At 41.9% G+C, this 23,529-nt stretch overlaps 1 protein-coding gene across 4 annotated transcripts in view; it reads right to left on the bottom strand.

Moving 5' to 3' along the window:
* The window catches only part of PALLD (palladin, cytoskeletal associated protein), a 375,798-nt gene extending 356,279 nt beyond the window's left edge, over positions 1 to 19,519 (bottom strand). For 3 of the 4 annotated variants that reach the window (XM_080928550.1, XM_080928551.1, XM_080928552.1), the window contains exons 1-2: positions 19,384 to 19,519; positions 442 to 1,450 (exon numbers count right to left, since the gene is read on the bottom strand). In XM_080928550.1, the coding sequence (XP_080784676.1) occupies positions 442 to 1,373 (932 nt within the window). In that variant the 5' untranslated portion in view covers positions 1,374 to 1,450; positions 19,384 to 19,519. Of the gene's footprint in view, positions 1 to 441; positions 1,451 to 5,769; positions 5,829 to 19,383 lie in introns of those variants that run through there. The other variant, XM_080928553.1, reaches the window with a different exon arrangement.
* Between the last annotated feature and the right edge of the window lie 4,010 nt (positions 19,520 to 23,529).

The following is a 23,529-nucleotide window of genomic DNA, read 5'->3' as shown; positions in this document are numbered from 1 at the left end:
AATAAGGCAAGCCGGTCATTCCTTAGACTGGATGTCTATTTTAGGGTTTATTTCTGTACACTGTCACCTCTGTCTCTACCTCTAGCTTTGGGACAATTTTTTTTTTTTTACATTCTTCAGTGATTCATGATTAAAACCACACATTTTCTCTATACTTTAGATGAACCATTTACATGTTTTGCACTGCCTAGGCTCTGTAAAATCAATACTCCTATATAACAGTCTGCTGGTATTTCTCATTGCCTCTTTAAGTGATAGAAAAACCTGCCCCACATGAGATACTTAGTTGGCTATTTGGCCTACTTGTTGTCTGGAAGGTTTTTTAGAAAATTCTACTGCAGAGACCAGAGTACTAACAATCCAAGAAATCTCTCCTCTTCTCCCTTGGAGTAACACCAGAAGTCAACACAGTCACTTTACGGTCATAATGAGAGTTCGTACCTGACTCTGGGAGTTGGGTTTCCGGTGACTCTACACTCCAAATAAACTCTGCTTCCTTCAGCAACTTCTTGGCTTCTCAGCTTCTGGATGAACCGAGGTGCAGACGGCAAATGGCAGGCTTTCTGTTTCTGGGGCTGCGGGCGTGGGATGTGAGTGTGTGACAAGGTTTCTTCTGGGGCCTGGTGGGCCTGGTAGCAAAGGCTGCCCTGGGATTGCTTGACCTCTGCGTCCGTCTCCAGTTGGTCTAGCTGGTCTGCAGTGGGGCTCTGGCTGGCTGAGGCACTCGTCAGGGTTGATGGCTGATTTTTAGGAGACAGATACCCACTGTCTGGTGACGAGGACTCACCATTTGGGCTTCTGTTTCTTGGCTTGGCCGCCTCTCTAAATATGGACGTCAGTTCTTCGATGAAACTAGCGGCCTTGTCGCACAGTTGGCTCTGGGGGCCCGCCTTGCTTTGCTGGGCAGCTTTGGGCTTTGCACTTGGATTGGGAACTTTTGCACCTCTTTTTTCAGCCTTTCGGAGGCTCCGGATGTAGCTGGGGCTGGCCAGCAGGGGTGAGACCCCAGGTTTTCTCTTTGAAGCTGGGGAGGTGACCCTTTCAGCTTGTTCTTCTAGAGGCTGGACAGGTGCTCGCCTGTTATCCCGAGGTCGTTCTGTGGAAGTCTGCTCGCCTGATGTTCTCTCCTCGTGGGAAGGGGTTTCGCAGAGGCTTACGGGAGGTTTGCTGAAAATCTGCGAGATCTCCTTTTCGGAGTCAAAATCTTCAGTTTCAGAGTTGTCTATAGCTCTGCGGGCCAGGTCAAGGCTTTTATTTATCTCTTCCTGGCTGAGGAAAGCAGAGAGCCCTGGGAAGAAGTCAGCATTTTTGTCCTCTTCCTGCACGTCTGATAAGGAATCATAGAAGGAGTCGTGGGAGGAAGTCTCTGACATAGTTGAGCAGTCTCCTCCACACACTCGTCGCTTGTAGCAGGAAGGCTGGAGGCACAGGAAACCTGTGTTCTTGTTTTCTAAAAGACAACACAGAATCTTCATCAGTGCTAAAATCAGAGGAGTGCCCACTTCTGATTTTTTTCCCCCATATCACTAGTAACAACAAATTGGGAGAAACATTAAGATGAACCTATATAGCAATCGTCTTTATTCTATAAATTGGAAGAAAGACCAAATATTTGTGTGCTTACAAGTTACAATTCATTGAGTATTTATTTTAGGTTTTCGAGGTAACCTCTTGCTAGGTAGCTCAGCCTAGCCTTGAACACACAATCTTCTTATCTCTGCTTCCAGATCTGAGAGCTACAGGTTGGATAGTTTGTAATTTCAGGTTGACATGCACTAAGTGAGTCACTGCTACCAAAGAAGACAAGGAGAGGATGTCTCCGGCAGGTCCACAGTGGACACTAGGGGGCGCTTTGTTTGCCTTCTCCTCCCTTATCACAGCTCATCAGTGGTCTCACTGCAGAAATGCTTTCAGACTGGTGTTTGAGAATTTTAGTAACTCCGCCTGGCCTAGTTTGGTTTCTGTTACTGACATCCACCAATACTATAAGCAGAAGCCACTTTGGGAGGAAAAGGTTTATTTGGTTTATAGGTTACCATCCAAGGCTTCCTCATGCAAAAACCGGGCAGGAGCTAAAGCAGAGACCGCGAAGGAGCGCCGCTTACTGACTCGCTCTCTGTGCATGATCAATTCACTTTTCATACACCTGCCCAGTGGTAGCACTGCCCACGGTGGGCTAAGCCTTCTCACATCAATCATAAAACAACATGACCCTGGACATGCCCACAGGACAATCTGGTGGAATCCATTTCTTCACAGGTGACTCTGGTTTGTGTCATAATGACAAAAGGGTATCACCACGCTGACTTCGTTCACGTGACTCGATTCCACCAAAGGCAAATGAACAATCTCAGATTTCACTTACGTTCTAAGTATAAATAGAAAGATCAAGTGTTTGTGTTTATAAGTCGTGATGTATTTCTTTATTTATGTCTCAATAAACTGTCTCAACCTTTCTTTGTGTGCAGTCGCCATTGTGAATAGCCATTCATTCAACATAATGCCAACAGATAGCAATCATCACGTACTAACTTTCAGTACCCGAGAGTGCTTGTCTGCTTCATACTAGGTATTTCCAAACTGTTCTCTCAAGAAATCGGGTATATAGATGTATTGTGTTCTTAACTTTGTGGCATAAGCACTCCTGTTATAGTTACTAACTGGCATGTTAGCAACCATAGATGGGATATAAATTAATTATCATTACTATGTCCACAGCGGACGCTGATTTTTAAATGTTAATTTTTTAAAACTCATAACATTCCTGTTTTATTTTTATTTGGAGACATGTCTTACTATGTAGTTCAGATTGGCTTAGGCCTTGGACTTGCGGTTCTCCAGCCTCAGTCTATGAAAGGAGTTGGGAGTTCAATGTGCACATGCTTGTTAATGAGCGAAGGCAGGTGGCCTCATGGGGTGTTGGAGTACACCGTGTGAAGGTGTGTTTCTGGATATTCAGTTGTTCGAGTCTTTACCGACAGAAAGCTAAATGCCCTGAGGATCTTGGTATTGCCATTCCTCACTAGGCTAGAGGCAATCTACGATTGTATCTGATTGGCTGTAATGAAGATCTGACAGTCAATAGCTGGGCAGAGAGGGGAGGGCAGAACTTCTGGGAGAAGAAATGAGACTCGGAGATTCGCCAACAGACACAGAGGTAAACTGAGGACCAGAGTGGTACAGAGAGGTAGAGCTAAGCACATGATGGGATGTGGAGCCAGGATTAGTCAAGCTAGATAGCTTCTGGGAGACCGCCCTAACTAAAAGACCTAAGCTTTAAAATTCGATAAAGTCTCTGTGTCATTATTTATACTGCTGGAACGTCTAAGAAAGTCCTGATAAAATAGAATGTTATATTTCCTAGAGCTAGAGTTATATATTGGGCTGTGAACTACCCTATATTGCTGCTCAACTAATTTTTTAAAGCAGTAAAGATTCTTAACCATCGAGTCATCTGTTAAGGCCCTAAAGGGATTTTCGTTTTTCAGTGAAGAAAACAAAAACCATAGTTCTGCACATTAAATATACAGAACTCCAGAGGATGATGTTTGCTGACTGGCTTCTCACCCAGAATCATGACATAGTCCTTACATTCAAGAGTTTAAAAAAAAGTCACATGGGGGAGGCTGAAGTCATTAAACAAATGACATGAAGCTAATATAAAAATCTGATAGAGCTTCAAAGAATGTGAAAAGTGCATAGGAACTGTAGGAATGACGTGGGGAGGAGTAGTCTACTCCTAAAGGATGGAAAGACAGCTATGTGTTCTGTGAATATCATCAGAATCAAATAAAGGTGCTTCACTGCCCTGGGTATCAGTTTAAACTCCCCCTTTATTTACTGAAGCAATGAGTCTCCTGTCACTCTAATGGTGATGTTCTTTTTCTAGGTGTTGCTTATAGCATCATAGGAGGAAAGGTTAGAAAGTCCTCAAGACTGAGTTTAGAAGTCATCAAAGGAAGCTGTTGAACGTGGTGAGTTTCAACTTTGGAAGGTTTGTCAGTAGTAACCTGGTATCCCCCAGAAGTGTGACAATTGGGGCAAGTAAATATTGGGCCAATATTCTTGAAGAGGCTTTCCATTTAAGGAATCCTGATGGATTGATTAGAACATCCCGGTGAATGATCTTAATTGTCAGCTTGATAGAATTTGGAATGACCTAGGAGACACACCTCCGAGCATGTCTGTAAGGTGTTTACCAAGAAGGTAAACTGCGGGAGACATAGTGGACGGCACCTTTCAGTGATGGCCCAGCTATAAAGGGATCCTGGGAAAAAGGAATACAGATGCCTGCCTTCACGCCTTCCTCAGTAAGTGCATCTATTTCTGCTGCCACTGTTCTCCACCAACCGAAAGCTCCATTTTCTATGAACGTCCAATGAGGATTAAATATCCCCTGCTCTCCAGGGAATTCCTAGTTCTTCTGCGCTGGTTTTAGGCATTAGAACTGCTTGGGTATCTGACTTTATGAACTGGGCAAATCCTAAAGCTCTGCTGTCTGTTTTTATCATTGAATTTAGCAACAGTTCTCTAGTAAGTGGTTACCAACTGTGGGTCAGCATCCCTTTGAGGGATGAACAATCCTTTCACAGGGGCCACTTATCAGATATCCCACTATCGAATATTATAGTCCACTCTGTAACATTAGCCAAGTTACAGTTATAAAGTGGCAAAGAAATAACTTTATGGTTGGGGGGTCATGGAAACATGAGGAACTGTTTTGAGGGGTCACAGCATTAGGAAGGTTGAGAACCACTGCTCTAGTTCCTTGGTCTTGACTTCTCTGTAGCACGGAGCCATCCTAATTGTTCTCTTCATGGACAGAGTTTGTACTCAGTTCACTTTTACTATGTAAATATATTTTGTTTATGAGCAATAGACAGGTAGGCTATAATTTTGAGATGACAGAATCATGGTAAAAATAAACATGTACAAAACAAATATGCATGTAAATTTTTATTTAGCTAATTAATCACGAAACCATTAAGAGTTTACAGCCATTTCAAAGGCACTGAAGACTGCACACAACTGCAAGCGATTATGGGTGCTTAAATTCTTTGGTAGACTTACAACTGGTTAAGATCTGTACAACAATAAAATACAATGTTTGGAGTCATACAGAATGCAAGTCCGTAGTATTTTCACTAGAAAAAAATAATTTGTATATATTTGAAACACTCAGCCTGGCATGGTTGCACATGCCTGTAATCCAGTTGGGAGGCAGCTTATTCTAAGGAAAAAGTTCCAGGCCAGCCAGAGATCCACAGTGAGACCCTCTCCACAGTGGAGAACCAAGATTCAAGTCCAGGCTTCGTCTTAACCATGTACTTAAGTACCGTTACATTGTAGTTTTACAAAAAAGATTCTTAAACCATGTAGCACATTAATAAAACAGGATCAGGAAGAAGCTCCATCATTCCTAGCTCCTTTATAATTTAGTATAGGATGAGCACACTAGGAGACATTTTAAAGCTTTAGAAAAAGCATTATATAAGGAAGCTTAAGTCAAGTGACTGCTGAAAAACAGATTCTTACAAAATAGGGAGAGTCTGCTGCAGGCTCGTATTGTCTTACCTGCCTACTAACTCCTGTGTTGGATTTCAACAGGCGCCATCTTATAGGATTCAGCTGTCAGGATTAGGTGCCGTTTAAAAATTGCTTGCGCAGTGAAAAGTGAATTAATAGCATGATTGCATACCTGCTCTAGATTTAATTTTCAGCTCAGTTATTGCTGCTGGAACATGCACAAGGGCTAAGAAAAACACTCACTCAACGCGGGATGAACTGGAAGGTTTCTAGGTGGCCTGACGTTACTGGAAAATTGTGCTGCAGAGATTTTTGTGTCAGTCAACACCCAAAATGAAAAGACTATCTGCAAAAGGAACGATACACAACTGCAAAGATCTCCATTATTTCCCCGAGACTCCCTGTTGGCTGCTAAATCATGCTTTTTGTAATCCAGTGATGTTACAGATGCAGACTATAAAGCAAGATGGAAAGTTCAACTTATCTTGCTTTGGGCCTGTAAAGAAGGAACAAGAAATGCTAGTGTAAGGGGAAGTTGTGCTTCTCATGTCCTGTTCCCCAATTGGTTCTTGATTTGTTATTAAAGAAGGCAAGGAGGGGGGTAATTGCTGAGTGGAAGGTATGGGTGGGACTTCCGGGTCCCAGGAGGGAAAAGGCAGAGAGAGAGAGAGAGAGAGAGAGAGAGAGAGAGAGAGAGAGAGAGAGAGAGAGAGAGAGAGAGACAGAGACAGAGACAGAGACAGAGAGACAGAGAGAGAAGGGGGGAGGTAGAGGGAGAGGGAGAGTCTTTCCTGCATGCTTTGGAGGAAGAAGAAACCAACAAACATGTAAGGTCTCCAGGAGAGCTAGGGCCTGCGGCCTCCACTACGGGCGGGTGGCCAAGGATGTTTGGCAGGGGCTAGGTGGGAATTGTCACTAGTTTAGGGCAGGTGGAGAAACAGAGATAAGAAATTGGTAAGGGCATGCGTTTCCAGGAGGGAGATAATAATACCCAGTAATTGTGCCAAAAAGGCAAATTGTAAAGAAATTAAGTGTGTGTGTGTGTGTGTGTGTGTGTGTGTGTGTGTGTGTGTGTGTGTGAGCTTGATCCACGGATTCAAATGACTGGTGGAACTAGTTGCGTGGCCCACTTCCCAGAGCAAAGGCCACTAGAGCTAAAGGGAAGCCAGGAGGGCCCAGCACACGCTCAGCGCACGGCTGACCCTGGCGAAGGCCGTAGCTTTTAAAACACGCAACATGCCAGAAGGAAAATGTTTTTCCTTTAATGAGCAGCAAAAGCATCTTGAGGGATAGACGGATCTTCTGTAGCGTTTGATCTTTGACTGCTTCCTCTCTAGTCGTTTGCGTGGCCTGAAAACCCCCCTCTTTTTCTTTTCATCTCTCAGTTCAGTTTAGCTCACCTGTCACCGCTCCTAAAACCGCCCTAAGCCATAATTCCCTGATTTCCTGGAATATGTGCAGCTCTAGGTTCTTCCCCACAGGGGAATGGCTGCTCCATGGGCCCGTCCGTGTAATTCAACCTCGTGATCGTCTCTTCTGCTTCCTGTCACAGGAGGGTGGAACATCCGGTAATGAGAGCTGTACACCGATGCAAGTGGCGCTTCGCGGAAGTTGAAGTATGTCAGGCGGTTTTTCTTCCGTGATTTTGAATAGTCCAATGCTAGGGATTGATCAAACATAAAAAAACTAATAGCCGTACAGAGGAGCACGGCAGTTGTCTGCTATTAATATGGTCCGAGCAATTTGTGTAGGAATCAAAGATTTAAGTGAGACCATTTTTACAGTCAGTCTTGTCAATGCCTTCTCCCCTCTTTGTGGTGCTCCCTGGCCCGTATGAAAAGCTTCACAGCCTGTCTGGGTTTGCTATGTACAGACATCTGCCCAATGAGAACTCTGCCACCCTGTCTTGACACAGACTGCTCTCAGCCTGGGTTCCTTGGACATTTGGTGTACCTTTATATTTTCATGACTTTGCATATATTGTCTGTTTTGCCTAAAACACCCCCTCTTGTTTTGTTTTATTTTTTTATCTTTTTATTTTTTGATCCTGCTTTTCTAACCTGACCCCCTGTCCACTTCCTTTGGGGAATTTCTAGAATTCTCTGATTAATGCCTTTGAGTAGTATTTTATCATTGCATTTATCTTAAAAAAACCTGAACATTGGACTTAGGGCCTTGAGCATGCTAGGAAAGCATTATATCAGTTGAGTTACATCCCTAGTCCCAAATAAATGTATAGAGATTCAGGGGTGTATGTGTGGAGACCCTTTCCCCACTGAGCTGTATGCACCATGAAGGCAGAAGATGTGAGTGGAGTCTTCCTATGGCTGCTGCTTATCACATTAGATCACAGCCTGTGATAAAGAAATAGTCAGACATCTCTAGTATTGCAAACATGTTTTCAGTGTCTTTCAGGGCTTGTCAGGAGATGGAGTGACAGAAACAAAGGCAGGGACTGAAATCTGTTATCGTCTCCCCTGCTCTCAGAACCAGAGCCCCGCTGTAGCATTTCACAGATATCTTCGTCACGAAATGTTTTTCTGCTGTCAATTTTAAACTGTAAAAACTCATTATCTTTTTCGGAATTTATTTATTGGTGTGTAAAGTGTTGTGGATTGCCCTGGCGCTTTTTTTTATTTTGATGCTAATTCCTCTTCCTCACAGGGGATGAATGAATCCTGTACATAGGTAACTTCATGGGAACCTTCCCCTAATGAGTAAAGATTTCTAGGAACCAATCACTGGGCGAGGAGTAGACAGGATTCCAGTTCAGAGCGCAGGAAGGGGGAGGCAGGAGAAAGATACTTGCTTCCGGATGGAAAAGATGATGGCGGGCAAAATGTAGATAGGAGAGTCCCCGCTCGGATCCGCTACTGGAGGATTTATATCTTAGAATGACTTACAAATTAGGATTCTAGTCACTGGGCCCAGCAATTGAGTTACCTATTGATTCTAAACCAAGATTATGTGATGTTTTCCTTTACTCAGCTGAGTTCCAGAGAATGGTGGTGAGGCACCCAGTCAGCTATAGGAATTTGGAAGCTTGGGGCTGGGGCTGGGGCTGGGGCTGGCAGCAACCTGCCATGGGAACTTGGAAATGCAGGTGGAGAGATTTCAGAGCTCTGGGGTTAGAGATTACCTGGCTGAGAACAGACCAGGCTGTCCTGCCTGCCAGTGTGTATGTCTGAGGTAGTCAGTTTCTCCTTCCGCGTGTGTATTCTGGGGATTAAATGTCTATCAGCAGCCTTAGAACACTGAGCAGTCACTAGGCCTAAACTTCATTTTCAGCATCATATTACGAACATTAAATACGTCCTTTCAGCCAGGCAGTGGGGACGCATGCTTTTTAACTTAGCTCTTGGGAGGCAGAGGCAAGTGGATCTCTGAGTTGGAGACCGGCCTGGTCTACAGAGTGAGTTCCAGGACAGCCAGGGTTACTCAAACAAATCTTGTTGTGGGAAAACTCTGCCAATTAAGGTAGAAGTCCACCATGACCAGATAGTCTCTGGCTACAATAAGGGAGACTTCCTTCATTAGCAGGACTTCTTCTCAGACCTAGTCTGGAGAATTCTAAGCCCCATACCCCCCCCCCACCACCACCACCAAAAGCCTCTACCTGAGGAATTCAAGGTAGCCTCAATTAGATTACAGGATCAATTTCCTTTTTCCTGATAAAACCTGTTCAGCTAGCACCTGAGGTTCCTCAAATACCTGTCCATAGTGAGGCAGTTTGATCAGCATCCTGAGTCATCCCATGACCTTAGCCCATTCTGGATGTTCCTATTCTCAGTTTCCCAACTATAAGCCTTGAGTCACGCTATGGTAGCTGGTCCTGGTGCAGCCACCGGGCTTCCCAATCTCCTTGTTGGTTGTCACTATTCCCACTGCCCTCTTGAACCAAATGGGCTACAGTCCACACTCTGTCTTGAAAAAATAAAAATAAAACAAAAATGGCCACTTAATGGATACCAATTAATATTTGATATATTCATATATCGATTAATGATTCTTGTCGGGATAAACCTGTTTTCTAATATTGCCATGGTTTCTTTCTCTAGAATGCCAGCACTCGAGAACCAGAGATAACTGAAACTAGCTGGTTTGTTATACTAACTGACTGATGAGTTCTCGGTTTAATCAAGAGAACTCAATCTCAATCAATAAAAGAGCAAGGTAGAGGAAGACACTCCTTGTCAGCTTCAGAACACACACACACACACACACACACACACACACACACACACACCCACACACGTATGCTTAGGAGCATAGCACTCCAAATACAGGCAAAACATATTTCGTTCATAGAAATCTATTTTTTACCAACAGCAATTTAACAAGCATATTGAGATACAGGCAGAAACAAAGAACAAATCGAAGATAGTTATACGATGTTACTTAACTTCTCCCACAATTTGAATTTTACTGTCCCATTTTGCATGTTTTTTCCTCCAGGTGTGTTGGGAAGCTCATGGACAGTGTATGTGTGAAGATCGAGAGCTTCCTAGCCTCTGAGACGAGTCTTTCATCGGTGCGGAACTTCACCACATAGCCAAGCTTCCCATGATCCATCTGTACCTCTTAACCCCACTGAGATTCCAGGAGGATGCCATGCACCCCCTTACGCACAGATTCCGGGGATGTGAACTCATAATTTTGAGACAAGCAGTTTAGTCCCCCAGTCCCCATTTTTCATTTCTCTGTTGCCTTTCGCAAAATTAAGGACAGCTTATGTAGCTTCTTTAAATGTTGACATTCTGAATTACTCCATGGGTGACTTTCCTATGCTCTCTTCTCAGCTGTTACCATGGCCTCCCCCCCCCGCCCCCGTGTGCAGTTCTTCCTGTTGGATGTCTTGTACATAAGTGTGTTGAAAATACTTAGTTTTCTTCAGCTTTTGTTTGTCTGGGCATGTCTGTCATTTCTGGAGGACAGTTTTTTGGAGCACTGAATTATTTCTTGATAGTTTATTCTATCTTTAGTGCTGCGGGGGGGGGGGGATCTCATGCTACTTTTCTTCTAGACCAGTGCTTCTCAACCTCCCTAATGATGTGACCCTTTAATATGGTTCCTCATGCTGTGATGACTCCCAACCATAACCTTATTTTCTTGGCTGCTACCTCAGTATCCCGATTTTTCTACTGTAATGAATTGTGATGTAAATATATGATATGTGATCCTTCAACCCCAAAGGGTTTGCAACCCACAGGTTGAGAAGCACTGTTGTAGACTATGAGATTTTTGTAGGAATTTGGTTGTCAGGCAAATTGGGATACACCTTGCTAATTACCCATCACTCCTCTCTCACATCCTTCAGTGTTCATTCTCTTTCACCCTTGAGCATCGTGTTAAGACACTTTCATTATAGCACATCGTGGGGTGGACGATTTACATTTGACCTGTGAGCCCTGACCTTCGTCTGCGTGTGTTCTTGTACCTTTAGGTTCTCGAAGTTTTCTGTTATATTATTTCTTCTCCTTGACATTCCTAAGTCTGCTTTAAACTCTCATCACTGAAAACTGCCACTTGCATCTTGTACCCAAAGCTACGCAGATCCTCCTCCCGCCTCACACTTTTTCCTCTGTGCCGACTGGAAATGGTTGAGTAGCCTGTCCTCTTGCTGGTATATTTCCCCCTGTTTGCTGTCCCTCCTGTGGATGCCTCTTTTGCGCTTTAAATTTTACTGAGTGTATTTTGAAGCTCAAGAATTACTGCTTGATCCTTTTAAAGAGAGTTCTTCTGTCTCTGTAGGTTTCTCTTTAAAATATTGAAATGATTCTGTTTTCTTCAAGCTCATTAAGCTCCACAAAGGCCATTTTATGACTCTCTTTATAAAGCTCTCTAAGACGTTCCCCATCCTGCCTCCTGCCTCTTCATTTTCTATGCTTTCCGGCTTATTCTAATTACTGAGTGATGGGACGGTTTTCTTTTAAACATTCGAGATGCTCGTTGTTAAGTACACTGTCTCAACGCTAAGTACTTCTCTGTGTGTGTAGTCAACTCTAAGTCAACTGCCTAGTTTCTGTGCTTCTGTAATGACTTCCAGACTTCACCACTGGATGGCACCCAGGTCCATAATTTTCAGGACCTGTTGCTACTACTGTGTTGCTGCAGTTTCAGAGCAAGGGGACAATCATAGCTCAGGGTTGTCCCTAAATATTGTTCAGAAAGAAACAAAAAGAGTAGTCTGGTGTTTCAGACTACTTTCCCCCAGGTAAATCCAGATGCACGCTTGGTTATGCCTCTGTGATGGCCAGGCACCACAGAATTCTGTTCAGATATGTTTTGTTCATTTATTTGAGACAGGATTTCTCTGTGTAGCCCTGCCTATCTTGGAACTCACTCTATAGACCAGGCTGGCCTGTCTCACAGAGATATGCCTGTCTCTGTCTCCTGAGTGCTGGGATTAAAGACATACACCACCACTGCCTGGCAATTCTATTCATATTTAAACAGTGACACTGTGTATGGATCACATAGAAGGGTTGGTGACACACACACACACACACACACACACACACAAACACACACACACCATCAAAGTCATCAAATTGTGCCCATCCCTGATAGGACAGGTACATTAACCCATGTCCTGGTTACTCATAATAAGCTGCCTCACCCAGGAAGAATGTCACTGAAAAAGACCCCTGCCCCTGTTCCAGGCTCCAGGTCAAGTAGTTTCTCTCACCTCTGACACTCACGGGGCACTTGAAACTGACATTTGAAGTTGCCTGGCACTGAAACCTGCACTGCAGACACAGCTCTACACTAGAACAGTTCCGAGCCTGCAGCTCTTATCTAGTCTTCTGTAGAGCATCCCCCTTGATCTGTATCAGCTCCCTGCCTCCACTTTCTCAACAGTGTATCCTCTTAAGAGCCATTGTGTCCCACATGCATAGCAGACTACATGGAAACAATACTCAGATACAGTATTTAATTACAGTACAATTATTGTAATTAAAACTGGGGATCAGTGGGGCTGGGGAAGTGGCTCCGAGGTGAAATACAGGCTGCACAGCCTGACAACTCGATCCCTGCGGATCACACAGGAAGTTGGGTGGAGGGCTGCTCACTGCCATGTCAGCATTCCCCAGCAAGACGGAAGAGTGACTAGAGAACCATCTGGAAGCTTGTAGCCCAGCTCATCTGGAGTGTGCAGGGCAGGAGAAATGAGAGCTGCCCTAGCAAGGTAGAAGAAGAAAACCGACGTTGGAAAGCTCCATGCTGATCTCCACATGCATCTCACGGCACACACAGTCCCCACCTCCAAACAACCAAGCCAACCCAACAACACTAAGAAATGAAAGGTCAAAGTGGCCGTGTTTGCTGTTGATCATCAGCACTAAGTGGAATCGGGAGCACTTTCTCAGTTAAAGCCAGAGGAATTGGTTTGGCTCGTAAACTTATTGTTATTTCATGGATCCCCACACGTTGGAAAAGCTGGAACATATCCATCTCTGCCACTGACGGGACTTTCTCAGGACAGAAGTGCTGACATTGGCGGGAGGTACACCACTCGCTCACTTAGAAATGTTTAAGGTAGTATATGAAACATTTACCTCTGATGAGTCTGACTTTTACGTGTCCCATCAGCAGCCAAGGAAGTGTCTCATGAAAAACATAAGTGGAAAAACTCGCCCGTTCTCTTTTCCAGCTATTCCAGTACGTGTTAAGCATCCCTTCCCCAAACCGGAAATTCCCAAATAGTTCAACCCCCTAGGCTTTTTACAACACTGACCTAGCATCACAAGTAGAAAATTCTCCATCATGGAATTCTGCTGTTGGCAGGAAAATTGTTAAAAGTGATTGATAATAATACCATTAAGGACACCGTGGAACATACTTTCAGGCTGCATATGTAAAGTGTATATAAAGCATAAATGATTTTGCGTATAGACCTGGGCGCCCATCTTCTAAGTGCCTCATTATGTATATACAAATATTTCAAATGTTGGAAAAAATGTAATGTCTGATACATGTTTGGTTCTAAACATTTCCCACAAAGGATATTCAACCTATACTAGACAGAGAGAATTGTGTAAAGTTTTCTCTTTGTAACATATGTAACATAGACATAGTAAAAAAGTACCTACTTCTCTTTTGCTCCTTGCTGGTCCCGAGTACAGGGCTCAGAACTCAGGCATGCTAACTGCCTCTCCACTGAGCCTCATGTCCACGATCTAACATTTTAATAGAAGAGGTATGAGTAGTAAATAATTTTCAGGTTCTGAATTTCTCATACTTGAATGCCTTTTTATATTTTCTGGATTGACCTTTGGACTATGTTTCTATGGTCCATAGACCATGGCTGATTGGAAGCCTCTTGATTTTAGGGAGAAGGGTGATGGCTTACTATAAACCATGACTGGGCTCAGGCTTTAGTCTCCCACAAACTACCAGAGAAACAGAAGCTGCTGCTATTATCCCACAGTGCTTTGCAGGCAAATTCTTGCAGGAAAAATTTTGCATGTGCTCACGTTGTCTATTTTCTGCTCATAAGTAAGCATTTGGTATTGCAAAGGTTTGGGAGGGTTAGCCAGTACCACAAGGTATCAAACTACCTTCAGATAGGAGCACACACCCTATCAAAATTCTTGCTTATTCTAAATAGATATTGCTTCCAAAATAAATTCCTATGATCACACATTTTATTAACTCTCTGTGCATATTTCACTCATTTTGTAAAATTTATAACACTTAATTTGTTGATTCTTTATATATGTAATTTTATGGCTCACATTTTCTTCTTGAGCTAATATCATTTGAATTCTGTGAATTATGTTATACTATATAATGTAGAGCATATGGTGTTTATATTGAAGATTTTGTATTTTGAACATGTAGCATGCATCCTAACATAAGAAATCTTAGCGTAGCCAAGTCCCACACCAGCTACAGCACTTTGGGTTTGGCCCGGCACCTTTCCTGACAAGCACAGCTGAGCTGACCCTGATAGTGGGGTGCAGGTAGCCCAGCCCCCTGGCGAGAGCTCTGGAACACTGGCACTGCTGGACTTGGTGGAGGAGGAGAGGGTGAGCCAGTCCTGAGGGAAAGGGAGAGCTGGCCCTGACACTCATCTGGCTGGAGGTGGCTGAGGTGGGGGTGTAGGGATGATGGCCTCCTTCCTCCTCACCACCTGTGGAGAGCTGGGCCTGAGGGAATGGTAGCAGAAGAACGAGCCCCGCCTCCTCACTTGAGAGAGCAGCCCTTGCAGCAGACCTGTAGCAGTAAGGACAAAACAATAAAGGTCACCAAGCACCAGGTCACTCTACCTCCTGCTAGTCTCTGGCCCCAGGGGCAGCGATCTCTCTGCCTTCTTGCTTGTCCCCAAGATGGGACAGGTCGCTGCCATGCCAGCCCCAGCAGCAGCCACCCTCTCAGGGCTCTCTTCCTGGGGACTCTGCTCACATTCCCAGCATCTGCCCCCTGTGGTTATAGTCAGAATTCCCAGTAACCCAGTAAAGCCAAAACTCCAAAAGCTTGTAATTTATCAATCAGATTCCTATCAGTAACTTCTCACTCCACAAAATGTCCGCACAATAAACTCAGAGTCAATTGATATCAATGTAAACTACCCACCAAGACAAGACAAATTGTCCTGTGATTATTCATCCCTTATAAGATATTCATAGCTACCTGGGGCTATTTAAAGCTCACCTGGGCAACACAGTGGAGCTGACTCTGATGGAGAAGACTCAGGTGAGTGATCCTTGAGGGTGTGAGAACAGGAGACATGGTCCAGTACCTTCAAGGATACAGTATTTGGGAGAGTGGGCCTCATTCCTTGGCTAGGAAACACAGTGAAGCTAGCCCTGGAGGCATGGATGCTGGCGAATGGAGGGAGGGAATGAGACCAGGACACTACTCTACCTCCCATCGATGGCCACATTGGGTGGCCTAGCCAAAGCAGTGCTGGAGAGCTCAGGGGACAACTGGCAGGCTGACCAGCTCAGTGACCGCCCAGATCCAGGGCTTTGAGGTGGCCCACTCCAAAATCTATATCATCTGCAGATGGTTGGGACACATGAAAGGCCAGTCATGCTATCTAAAGCTGGAGAATCTCCAAGACACGGAGCAATTAGAGGAGAAATGGGAGGAGGCCCTGTGAGGATCCAATATTGCTACAGAACTCAGAGATCTCAAACCAGACTCACTGCAATGGACATTTGCAAGAGAAGATAAGTGAACTGTAGTACACACTGTGACATACTACAGCTTTCAGGATGAGGTGTTTTCTATGCTCTCTCTCTCTCTCTCTCTCTCTCTCTCTCTCTCTGTGTGTGTGTGTGTGTGTGTGTGTGTGTATGTGTGTGTGTGTGTGTGTGTTTCTTTGGAGAGGAAGTTGCAAGGGCAAAGGGTGATTATGAGGAAGTAGAGAGATGACTGGGAATGGAGTGAATGGTGTGAAAGTCACAAAGAATCAATACAGAGTTTACAAAGCAAAAACAAAAGTGAAATCTTAGCATGACTATTCTAGTGTTTGGGGAAACATTTGTTTTTGAGATCCTGAATATGCAATATGTTGTACATGTGCATGGTTCACCTGTGATGTGAGTATGCAAATGACAAAAGACACAACTATATGTTATAAAAAAACTATGATTTTTAAAATTGTTGACTTTGATGTATAGAAAAAATATTCATGACACTTGGGAAATATATTGTGAGTAAAATATATGTACACACACACACACACACACACAAATCTGTACATGCATATATATGGAAAGCTTTCCAGAATAATACTGTTGACAAAAGACACTATTGGCTATTGATGTAAGAACTGTTTCTTTCTTTTGCAGGGGGTGAGACATAGTTTTTAGTATAACCAGCCTTGGCTGTCCTGGGCTCACTTTGTAGAACAGGCTGGCCTTGACCTCACAGAGATCTACCTGCTTCTGCCTTAAGAGTGCTGGGATTCAAGGTATGTGGCACCATGCTCAGCTTAAGAGTTAGTTATTTCTTAACTTTAATGGAATGCAAGAAAGACAAGCTAGACACACACAGCCAGCATGGAGAATAACAGCAACAAAAAGATTTACTTTGCAAAGAGTAGAAGCAAAGTTTCCTATGACTGCTTCTGAGTTCATCGTTTTCATAGTAAATTACCTGACCCTGTAGACAACCGATGGGACACTCATTGTGTTTCTACTTTAGGACTGTTTATTACTCAAGACTGAAATGAAAAGGCCCCAATATGTGGCTCAATGTGCAGTGTTCAGAGCTGGCAGAGTCAGCACTGAAGCTTGTGTGTAACTGCAGAGCTCCTTCTTCCCTCTGCAGACACTATGGGTTTAGAAAAGAAGAGAATGCTTGTGATCTGTGGAATATGTCAAGAAACAGCATGGCCAAGACACAACAGAGAGCTGCTAATATTCTGAAAGAAAAATGGATGCCAGAAAGGAGACAGAATTCTATATCCTTTAATTGTGTGTCCCAGGATTACAAAAGCTCTCTTCCGATGCTTTGGAGACTTCAGACAAGGAAAGAGTTCAATAGTCACCTGAAAATGCACATGCGCATAGCAATCAATACATGACAAGAGTTGGAAGAATGCATGCCAATCGGCTCTATGGTGGGATTTAGATAGGAAATAGGAAGTTCAAGCCATAAGCTAGGGTAGAAATTTTCTAGTGTAAATGATTTAGATGTTTAAAGTAAGAACCCTCATTTGTTTGTAGACACCGAAAAAGAAATAAATGCTTTTGATTAAACCATCCAATACTGCTAATATTATTCAGAAAACCCATCTATGAAGGCCAAAGCTAAGAACAAAGGCTCTGAAGTTTACTTATTTATCTATGTATTTTCATTTTAGAATCATGGCTCGCTTTAGACTAATTTCTTGCTTCTTATTTCTTTCCTCCTTTTCTTTTTATCTCTCTTTTCTCTTTCCTCATTTCAGTAATTTCTTTTTGTCATTATAAAGAACCCCGTAAAGCAACAGCCAAATGTGAAAACATTCACAAAATTTTATGTCTGATGCAAAATGACTTTTTTTGTATAATCACTGCTTAATAAATACACAAGCTCCTTCTCTTTTTGATCATCAGATACACTGCCATCGTGAAAAGGTTTTTCAAATTTACCCTGTGGTTTTAAACATAATCCACCCTCCCAAAGTAAGACACTTTATCTGAATTCTTGGAACAGAAGCTGACAGTTCATTCAGTTCCGACAAAGCCATAAAACATGTTTAATGAGGAGGACTTGAGGGTTTGTTTTCCTGGTACCCTCTTCGTTTTATTATTTTTATATTGAACCCACTGGGAATAACTGGTTTTTATTTCTAATTCACCTATTTCTCATTTACATTAAGAAATTCCTTACATTTGACAGACTGAACTGTAGCTATCCACATTCAAGAAATGTTTTATTCATGTTATATTAAAATCATTTACCCAAGATGTTCCTATATTCTCTGCTATGATGATATATCACTTACAAATTATTATCATAATGCTTTGATTAGTCTTTGTTTTCTTGGCTGGAATATTACCAGGCCCCTAGCCATTCGCTCTGTGTGTCCTGAATCCTTAGCTGAACTCTAGAATAAGAATTATAGTGGTCTTCAAAGGTCCATAACCACCCTGTTTAAGCACCGGGGACCCTTGCCCTGGCCTTACAAGAGTATCAGTTCATATACGTTGAAGAATTAGGCCAATTTATTTTGCACACACAAATATTTTCTCTTCACACCTTTTTAATGAGATAACAAAACAAAACCAAAGCCAAGAAGTCACAATGGTCGTAATTTCCCAGAGTGAGCCTCACTCCTTCTCTCCGGAAGTGTGATCTGTGGCAATTTAAATATCCACTTTTAGAGGCAGAACAATGAAGCCTGAACAGAGCAGACAGAGAGCCAGAGAAAGGGACCACAGCCCACACTGGATGCCAGAATACAGGCCTAGGAATGTGCAATCCTGTAGTTACAGAGTGGGTTATGGCTAGATAGGACCTCTTCTGTTAGCAGTTACAAAGTTCTGAATATTTGAGCAGAGTCTTCAATTTCTTTGGAAAAAATAGTTGGATAGTATTGGATATTGGATAATATCTTCATCATGTAAAAAGGACTTGATTTTGATATACACAGAAATGGACCAGATTTTGAATAGTTTTCTATTGCCAAGTAAGAGACCTTGTATTTGGCCACAGTATTCACACTAGAAGGTAATTAGTAGTTTCAGAAGATGCTAAAAAGTAATATGAGCCTGAAATAAGTCCACACCAACATCATGTGTTGGACTCAAGACAATTTCCTTAGTAGCCTAAATACAACACGATACAGGACTGGGTTTTTGATGTTTACATTTGACAGACTGCAGAGTCAAACATGTTTCATTCATTTGTAGATTATAATTATTTTATATTACCTGGTATTATGCCAGCTAATTTAATTATGTCCTGTCAGTTAATTTAAAATCTTTCAAAAGGTAACTAATAACTCAAAATGTTTAGAACCTAAGGTTTATTACTTTAAACCATCAGTTTTTTAGCTTAAACATGGATGGCAGTTAAGATGGCTATAGTTTCATTTACTATGAAATATAACACATGCACACTCTTGACAAATTTGACTCCATTCACAAACAGATTCAGTCCTTTTGGAACTGATCAGAATGATTTAGCACACCTAAGATTATAACCCAAAGGTAGTTGTCTGACAATGTGGGCAGAAAGAAATCTAAGCCAAGATTATGTATTACCTGTTTAGGGGAAAAGAATACAAAATTAACATTACATTTCTTAGCCTCATGAAAGAAGAAAAAACAAAAGCGTTTTCCAAATAGTATCACAGTGCCAAGCAAAGCTACTGACATAGTTCCAACTTTAAAAGTCTTAAAAGTGTTGTCTTACCAGTAAGTGTGTTAAGGTGTGTACAGAACTTTTCAATGCTCGGTTGGTCTGAAGCCTTCCCAAAGGCGATGGGTTTCCCAGGAGCTTTTCGTCTTTCTCCTGGTAAGTGGAGGTCGGTCTTGCCTGTCCATTAAGGACTGCTTGGTCTGTGCTATTGAGACACTCATCTGCTCTCTTACTCTACTCGGCTATATTTGGTAACTGAACTCATGTTTCAGCTGAGTGCCCCAATCAGGAATCCCAGTAGTGGGTTGGGAAGCAGCCCCAGACCTGAGGCTGGGTTCTTAGAAATGAAAGGCACTTAGTGTAGAAGGAACCATAGTTGTGAATTTAAAGACACGACACTTAAACACAGGCCCCTCTGACTTTGTCAGCCTTTTCACATGCCTTTCGTTATTTGCAACTGTGTTTATGATCCCCAGTTTTAAAAAGTGAGACTCCTGGGATGGTCTTCTCTGTGCATTTAAATTTTAGTCATGTGGTGGGCTCTGCTAAAATAGTAAACCCAGTAGCTATTTAAAAATTAAGCCACCTGCCAAATTTATTGAAGATGCCAATTGTTTTCTTACTTCATGGTGTTAATTAAAAATTGCCACATGACTAAAGTGAGTATTAAAGATGTAGTCCAAGGCATGATGCAATGGTGATAAGAAACAGAGACTGAATCTTACAATTCAGAGTACTGAGCCAGATGCATTAAGAACACTTAGCAAATAATTTCCTGGAAAAGCAAAGTGGATGGTGAATGAACATTGTCTCAGACAAGTATGAATTTGTCACAACTGTTAAAAAAATGCACCCCAAATCCTTTTGTTAACTATTTTGTAGCAGCTCACTGTGACCTAGTCCGTATTGTTTTCTTGTTAATAATAAATGGACCCAAGAACTTTTCTGAACCAAGATTGTCTACTAGTGTAAGATCCAAGGGGGTGAATAAAAATCATAGGAAAGGTTCCAGGAACCTCAGAAAGTCCTGAGACTTTATTTGGATCTCATGACCTTTGGCCTGGTTCCATGTCTAAAGAAGGCTGTACCTGATACTGAAGTTTGCTTCGTGTTCTGCTCTGATTCCTGGCACAGGCTTCCATGGCCAATCCACCCTTACATTGACGAGTTAGTGATTTTACAACTCACTCTTTGTAGAGCAAAAGTGGTACCTGTTCTTAAGTCTGATTGTCTTAGGTCATTTTGGTTGTTGTAAGAAAATAGTACAGATGGGATAATTTACAGACAGATGTTGACTTCCATACTTCTTGAGGCTGAAAGATGACCATGGCTTAATTGTCCAGTGAAAGTCCTTTTTCCATTTCTAAGTCGTCACCTTGAAGTCTGTGTCTTTCGATGGAAACACTTCCATTACACAGCACAACATGGAAAGCAAGAGCATTTTAATAAGGGTACTTAATTCTTCCCATGATATCAAAACTTATAATTTCACTCCCAAACCACACTGTTAATATTGTTGCATTGAGAATACAGCTCAACACTTAAGCAATTAAACTTTAAATCAGAGTTCAAGACAATAAGAAAGTGCACATCGGTCATTATACCTGCCAAGAGAAGGCAACAAGGAATAATAGCTTTTACAGATCACAGGAGGAAAGGAATGCCTCCTGTGAATTTTGGAAGGGGCACTCAGACCTTGGATTAAACAGGTAAGCACTTGTCTAATATGCTTTTATCCCATAAACAACACTGGAAAGGGCAGAGATAGAGAGGAAAGACGATAGAGAATGTATAAAATGGTGGAACTTGGCAATTATGAGGACCAGTCCAAGTTATAAAACCAAAATGCCTACAGAAGAGGCTGCAGATAGAGAAGAAGTGTTTACCCTAAAATCCCAGAGGAGCTTGGCAGTGGGAGACCTCAGTCAGACAGTCCCTTGTACAGAACCTTAATTGGCAAGTCCACTATTGCCGGTAGGAATGGGATAGGACCTATGGTTTGGACTGAATAAAAACATCCCTCTGGAGCATGAGATGCTTCTTCTTCCTCTCCACTTTAGACAGCTAGGGGGCTCCTTCCCAGGCAGGAGGTTGCCTCTCTGGGACTTTAAAGCAGATTCTAGTTGGAGAGATGCAAAATACAGAAGACATCAATGAAGAGGCCGTGGGAGAAATGCAAGATATCCTCATTTATTCTTTTTGTCTTCTTCCTTTCTGGTCGTTCAAGAAGCTGTGAAATTCCCCCATTTTAAGGATTTGGTCAACTTACATTTTTTATTGAACACATATTTCCTTCTTTTTACATTTCAGGAAAATTCCATCAGTAAACTGGCAGGGTGTGTCAGCAATGGAAGTATACATACATACATACATACATACATACATACATACATACATACATACATACATATACATATATGTATATGGAAGTATATATAACTAATGAATCTGATCAAGAAACAATAAAAATGGAGGCATGAAGACTTTGCAAGATTGTTCTAAGCAATGATCTATTAATTGGTTCAGAAACAAATCCTTCAAACATGGCCCATTTTTAGACATCTTCCTCTTACATTGTGTCTGGCAGAGATACATTTTCTAGCATCAAGTATGACATACGCTGAGTTTATGCTCATCCGTGCACATCAGTGAACTTCAGATTTACTGCCCACAGATTCGGTTTCCTGGGGTCGCGCTTAATCTACTGTACACATGCTGCTTGTTTCTGTGGGTGGCCTTCTGGTGACAGGGCACTTGACAGATTGTGTAAATGCACAAGATGATTAGAGATAAGATGACCCAACATCAAAGTATTGAAAAGAGAATTGAAATAGTATGTGACGGGTGAGATGAGACTCTACACTTTATATTTATTTGTGAGCACTGGGCACTGTTAGGCATTCTCTGCTCAGACCCCCTCAGTGCTTGGAATTGAACTTTGCACTTTACCACAAAGCTACATGTCTAGTTCCATAAATTTCATTTTTAATATGCCTAAAGGGTCAAGTGTAAAGTTCTACACAGAGCTGAAAAAAAATGTTTCAATTGAGCATGTTTAATTTAAGAAAAATACGTATGTCTTTATAATGATAAAATAAATAGTGTATTATATTATAATCACATCATTATTTACTGAATAATGTCAAGTTGAATGCAGTAAAATCACACAGTAGTGTTTTGAAAAGTAATAGGCAGTATTTGAAAGAATTATTAACAAGTAGAAGGAAATTGTATATTAAAATAAAAGTATGTTACAACCTAAATTTATCTAAGTTGTAATAGTTGTCTTAATACATAAAAATGAAGAATTTAATTCAGTATATTAATAAGTCAAAAGGGAAAAGTGATATGGCTATTTTTATAGGTTATTAGTTTGTCTCTGAACAAAATTCAACATCCATTTTTATTTAAAGTATAATTTTGGAAGGTGAGAAAAATAGTTCTTACTTATTAAATTTTAAAGTATATATGAACAGAAACACATATGTATGTACATGATATATATATATATATATATAAAATCATGTACAAATATGATATCAGGGAGTACTTAGACATAAAACAGCAACAAATACTATCAACAAATACACAAGTCTTTTTTAAAAAGTATCTTATATTTATTTATATGCATGTATGTATAATTGTGTGAGTATGTGTACATGTGTGCAGGATCCTATAGAAGCCAGAAAAGGGCATCGGATTCCCTGAAACTGTAGTTACAGGTGTTTGTGAGCCTCTGGTGTGGGTTCTGGGAACTGAATTCAGGTTCCTTGAGGAGGAGCAGCAAATTAACCACGGAGCCATTTCTTCAGCTCCCACTTGAAATCCTTAACACATGTGCAAGGTAAGATGGGAATGCTGTCCTGGAAGAAACAGAATGCGATGCTACATTGATCACAGAAAGGATTGATTCAAGGGCAAGTCAGTTCTACAAATTCCATAGAACTTCAACCCAAAAGGCACTTGGTTTTGTGGAATTGGAAAAGCAATAAAGATTTCATCCGGACAATCTTCTGCAGCCACATATGCAGGAAGACTGTGTGAAGAGACAGCTGAAGAGGCCCGAGGCAACATCCTTTGGTGGGACCAGAAGACAGAACAGAGGATTCCAGGAAAAGCATATATTGGATGCTTGTGTGTGAACAGTCCCTAGAAACGGAAGCATTTTCTATTCTTGGCTTTGCACAATTCCACTCATGT

The sequence above is a fragment of the Micromys minutus genome, assembly GCF_963924665.1.
Source record: "Micromys minutus genome assembly, chromosome: 14".
Lineage (NCBI taxonomy): Eukaryota > Metazoa > Chordata > Mammalia > Rodentia > Muridae > Micromys > Micromys minutus.
The sequence above is the reverse complement of the archived record's forward strand: the minus strand, read 5'-3'. Positions and strand labels throughout refer to the sequence as shown.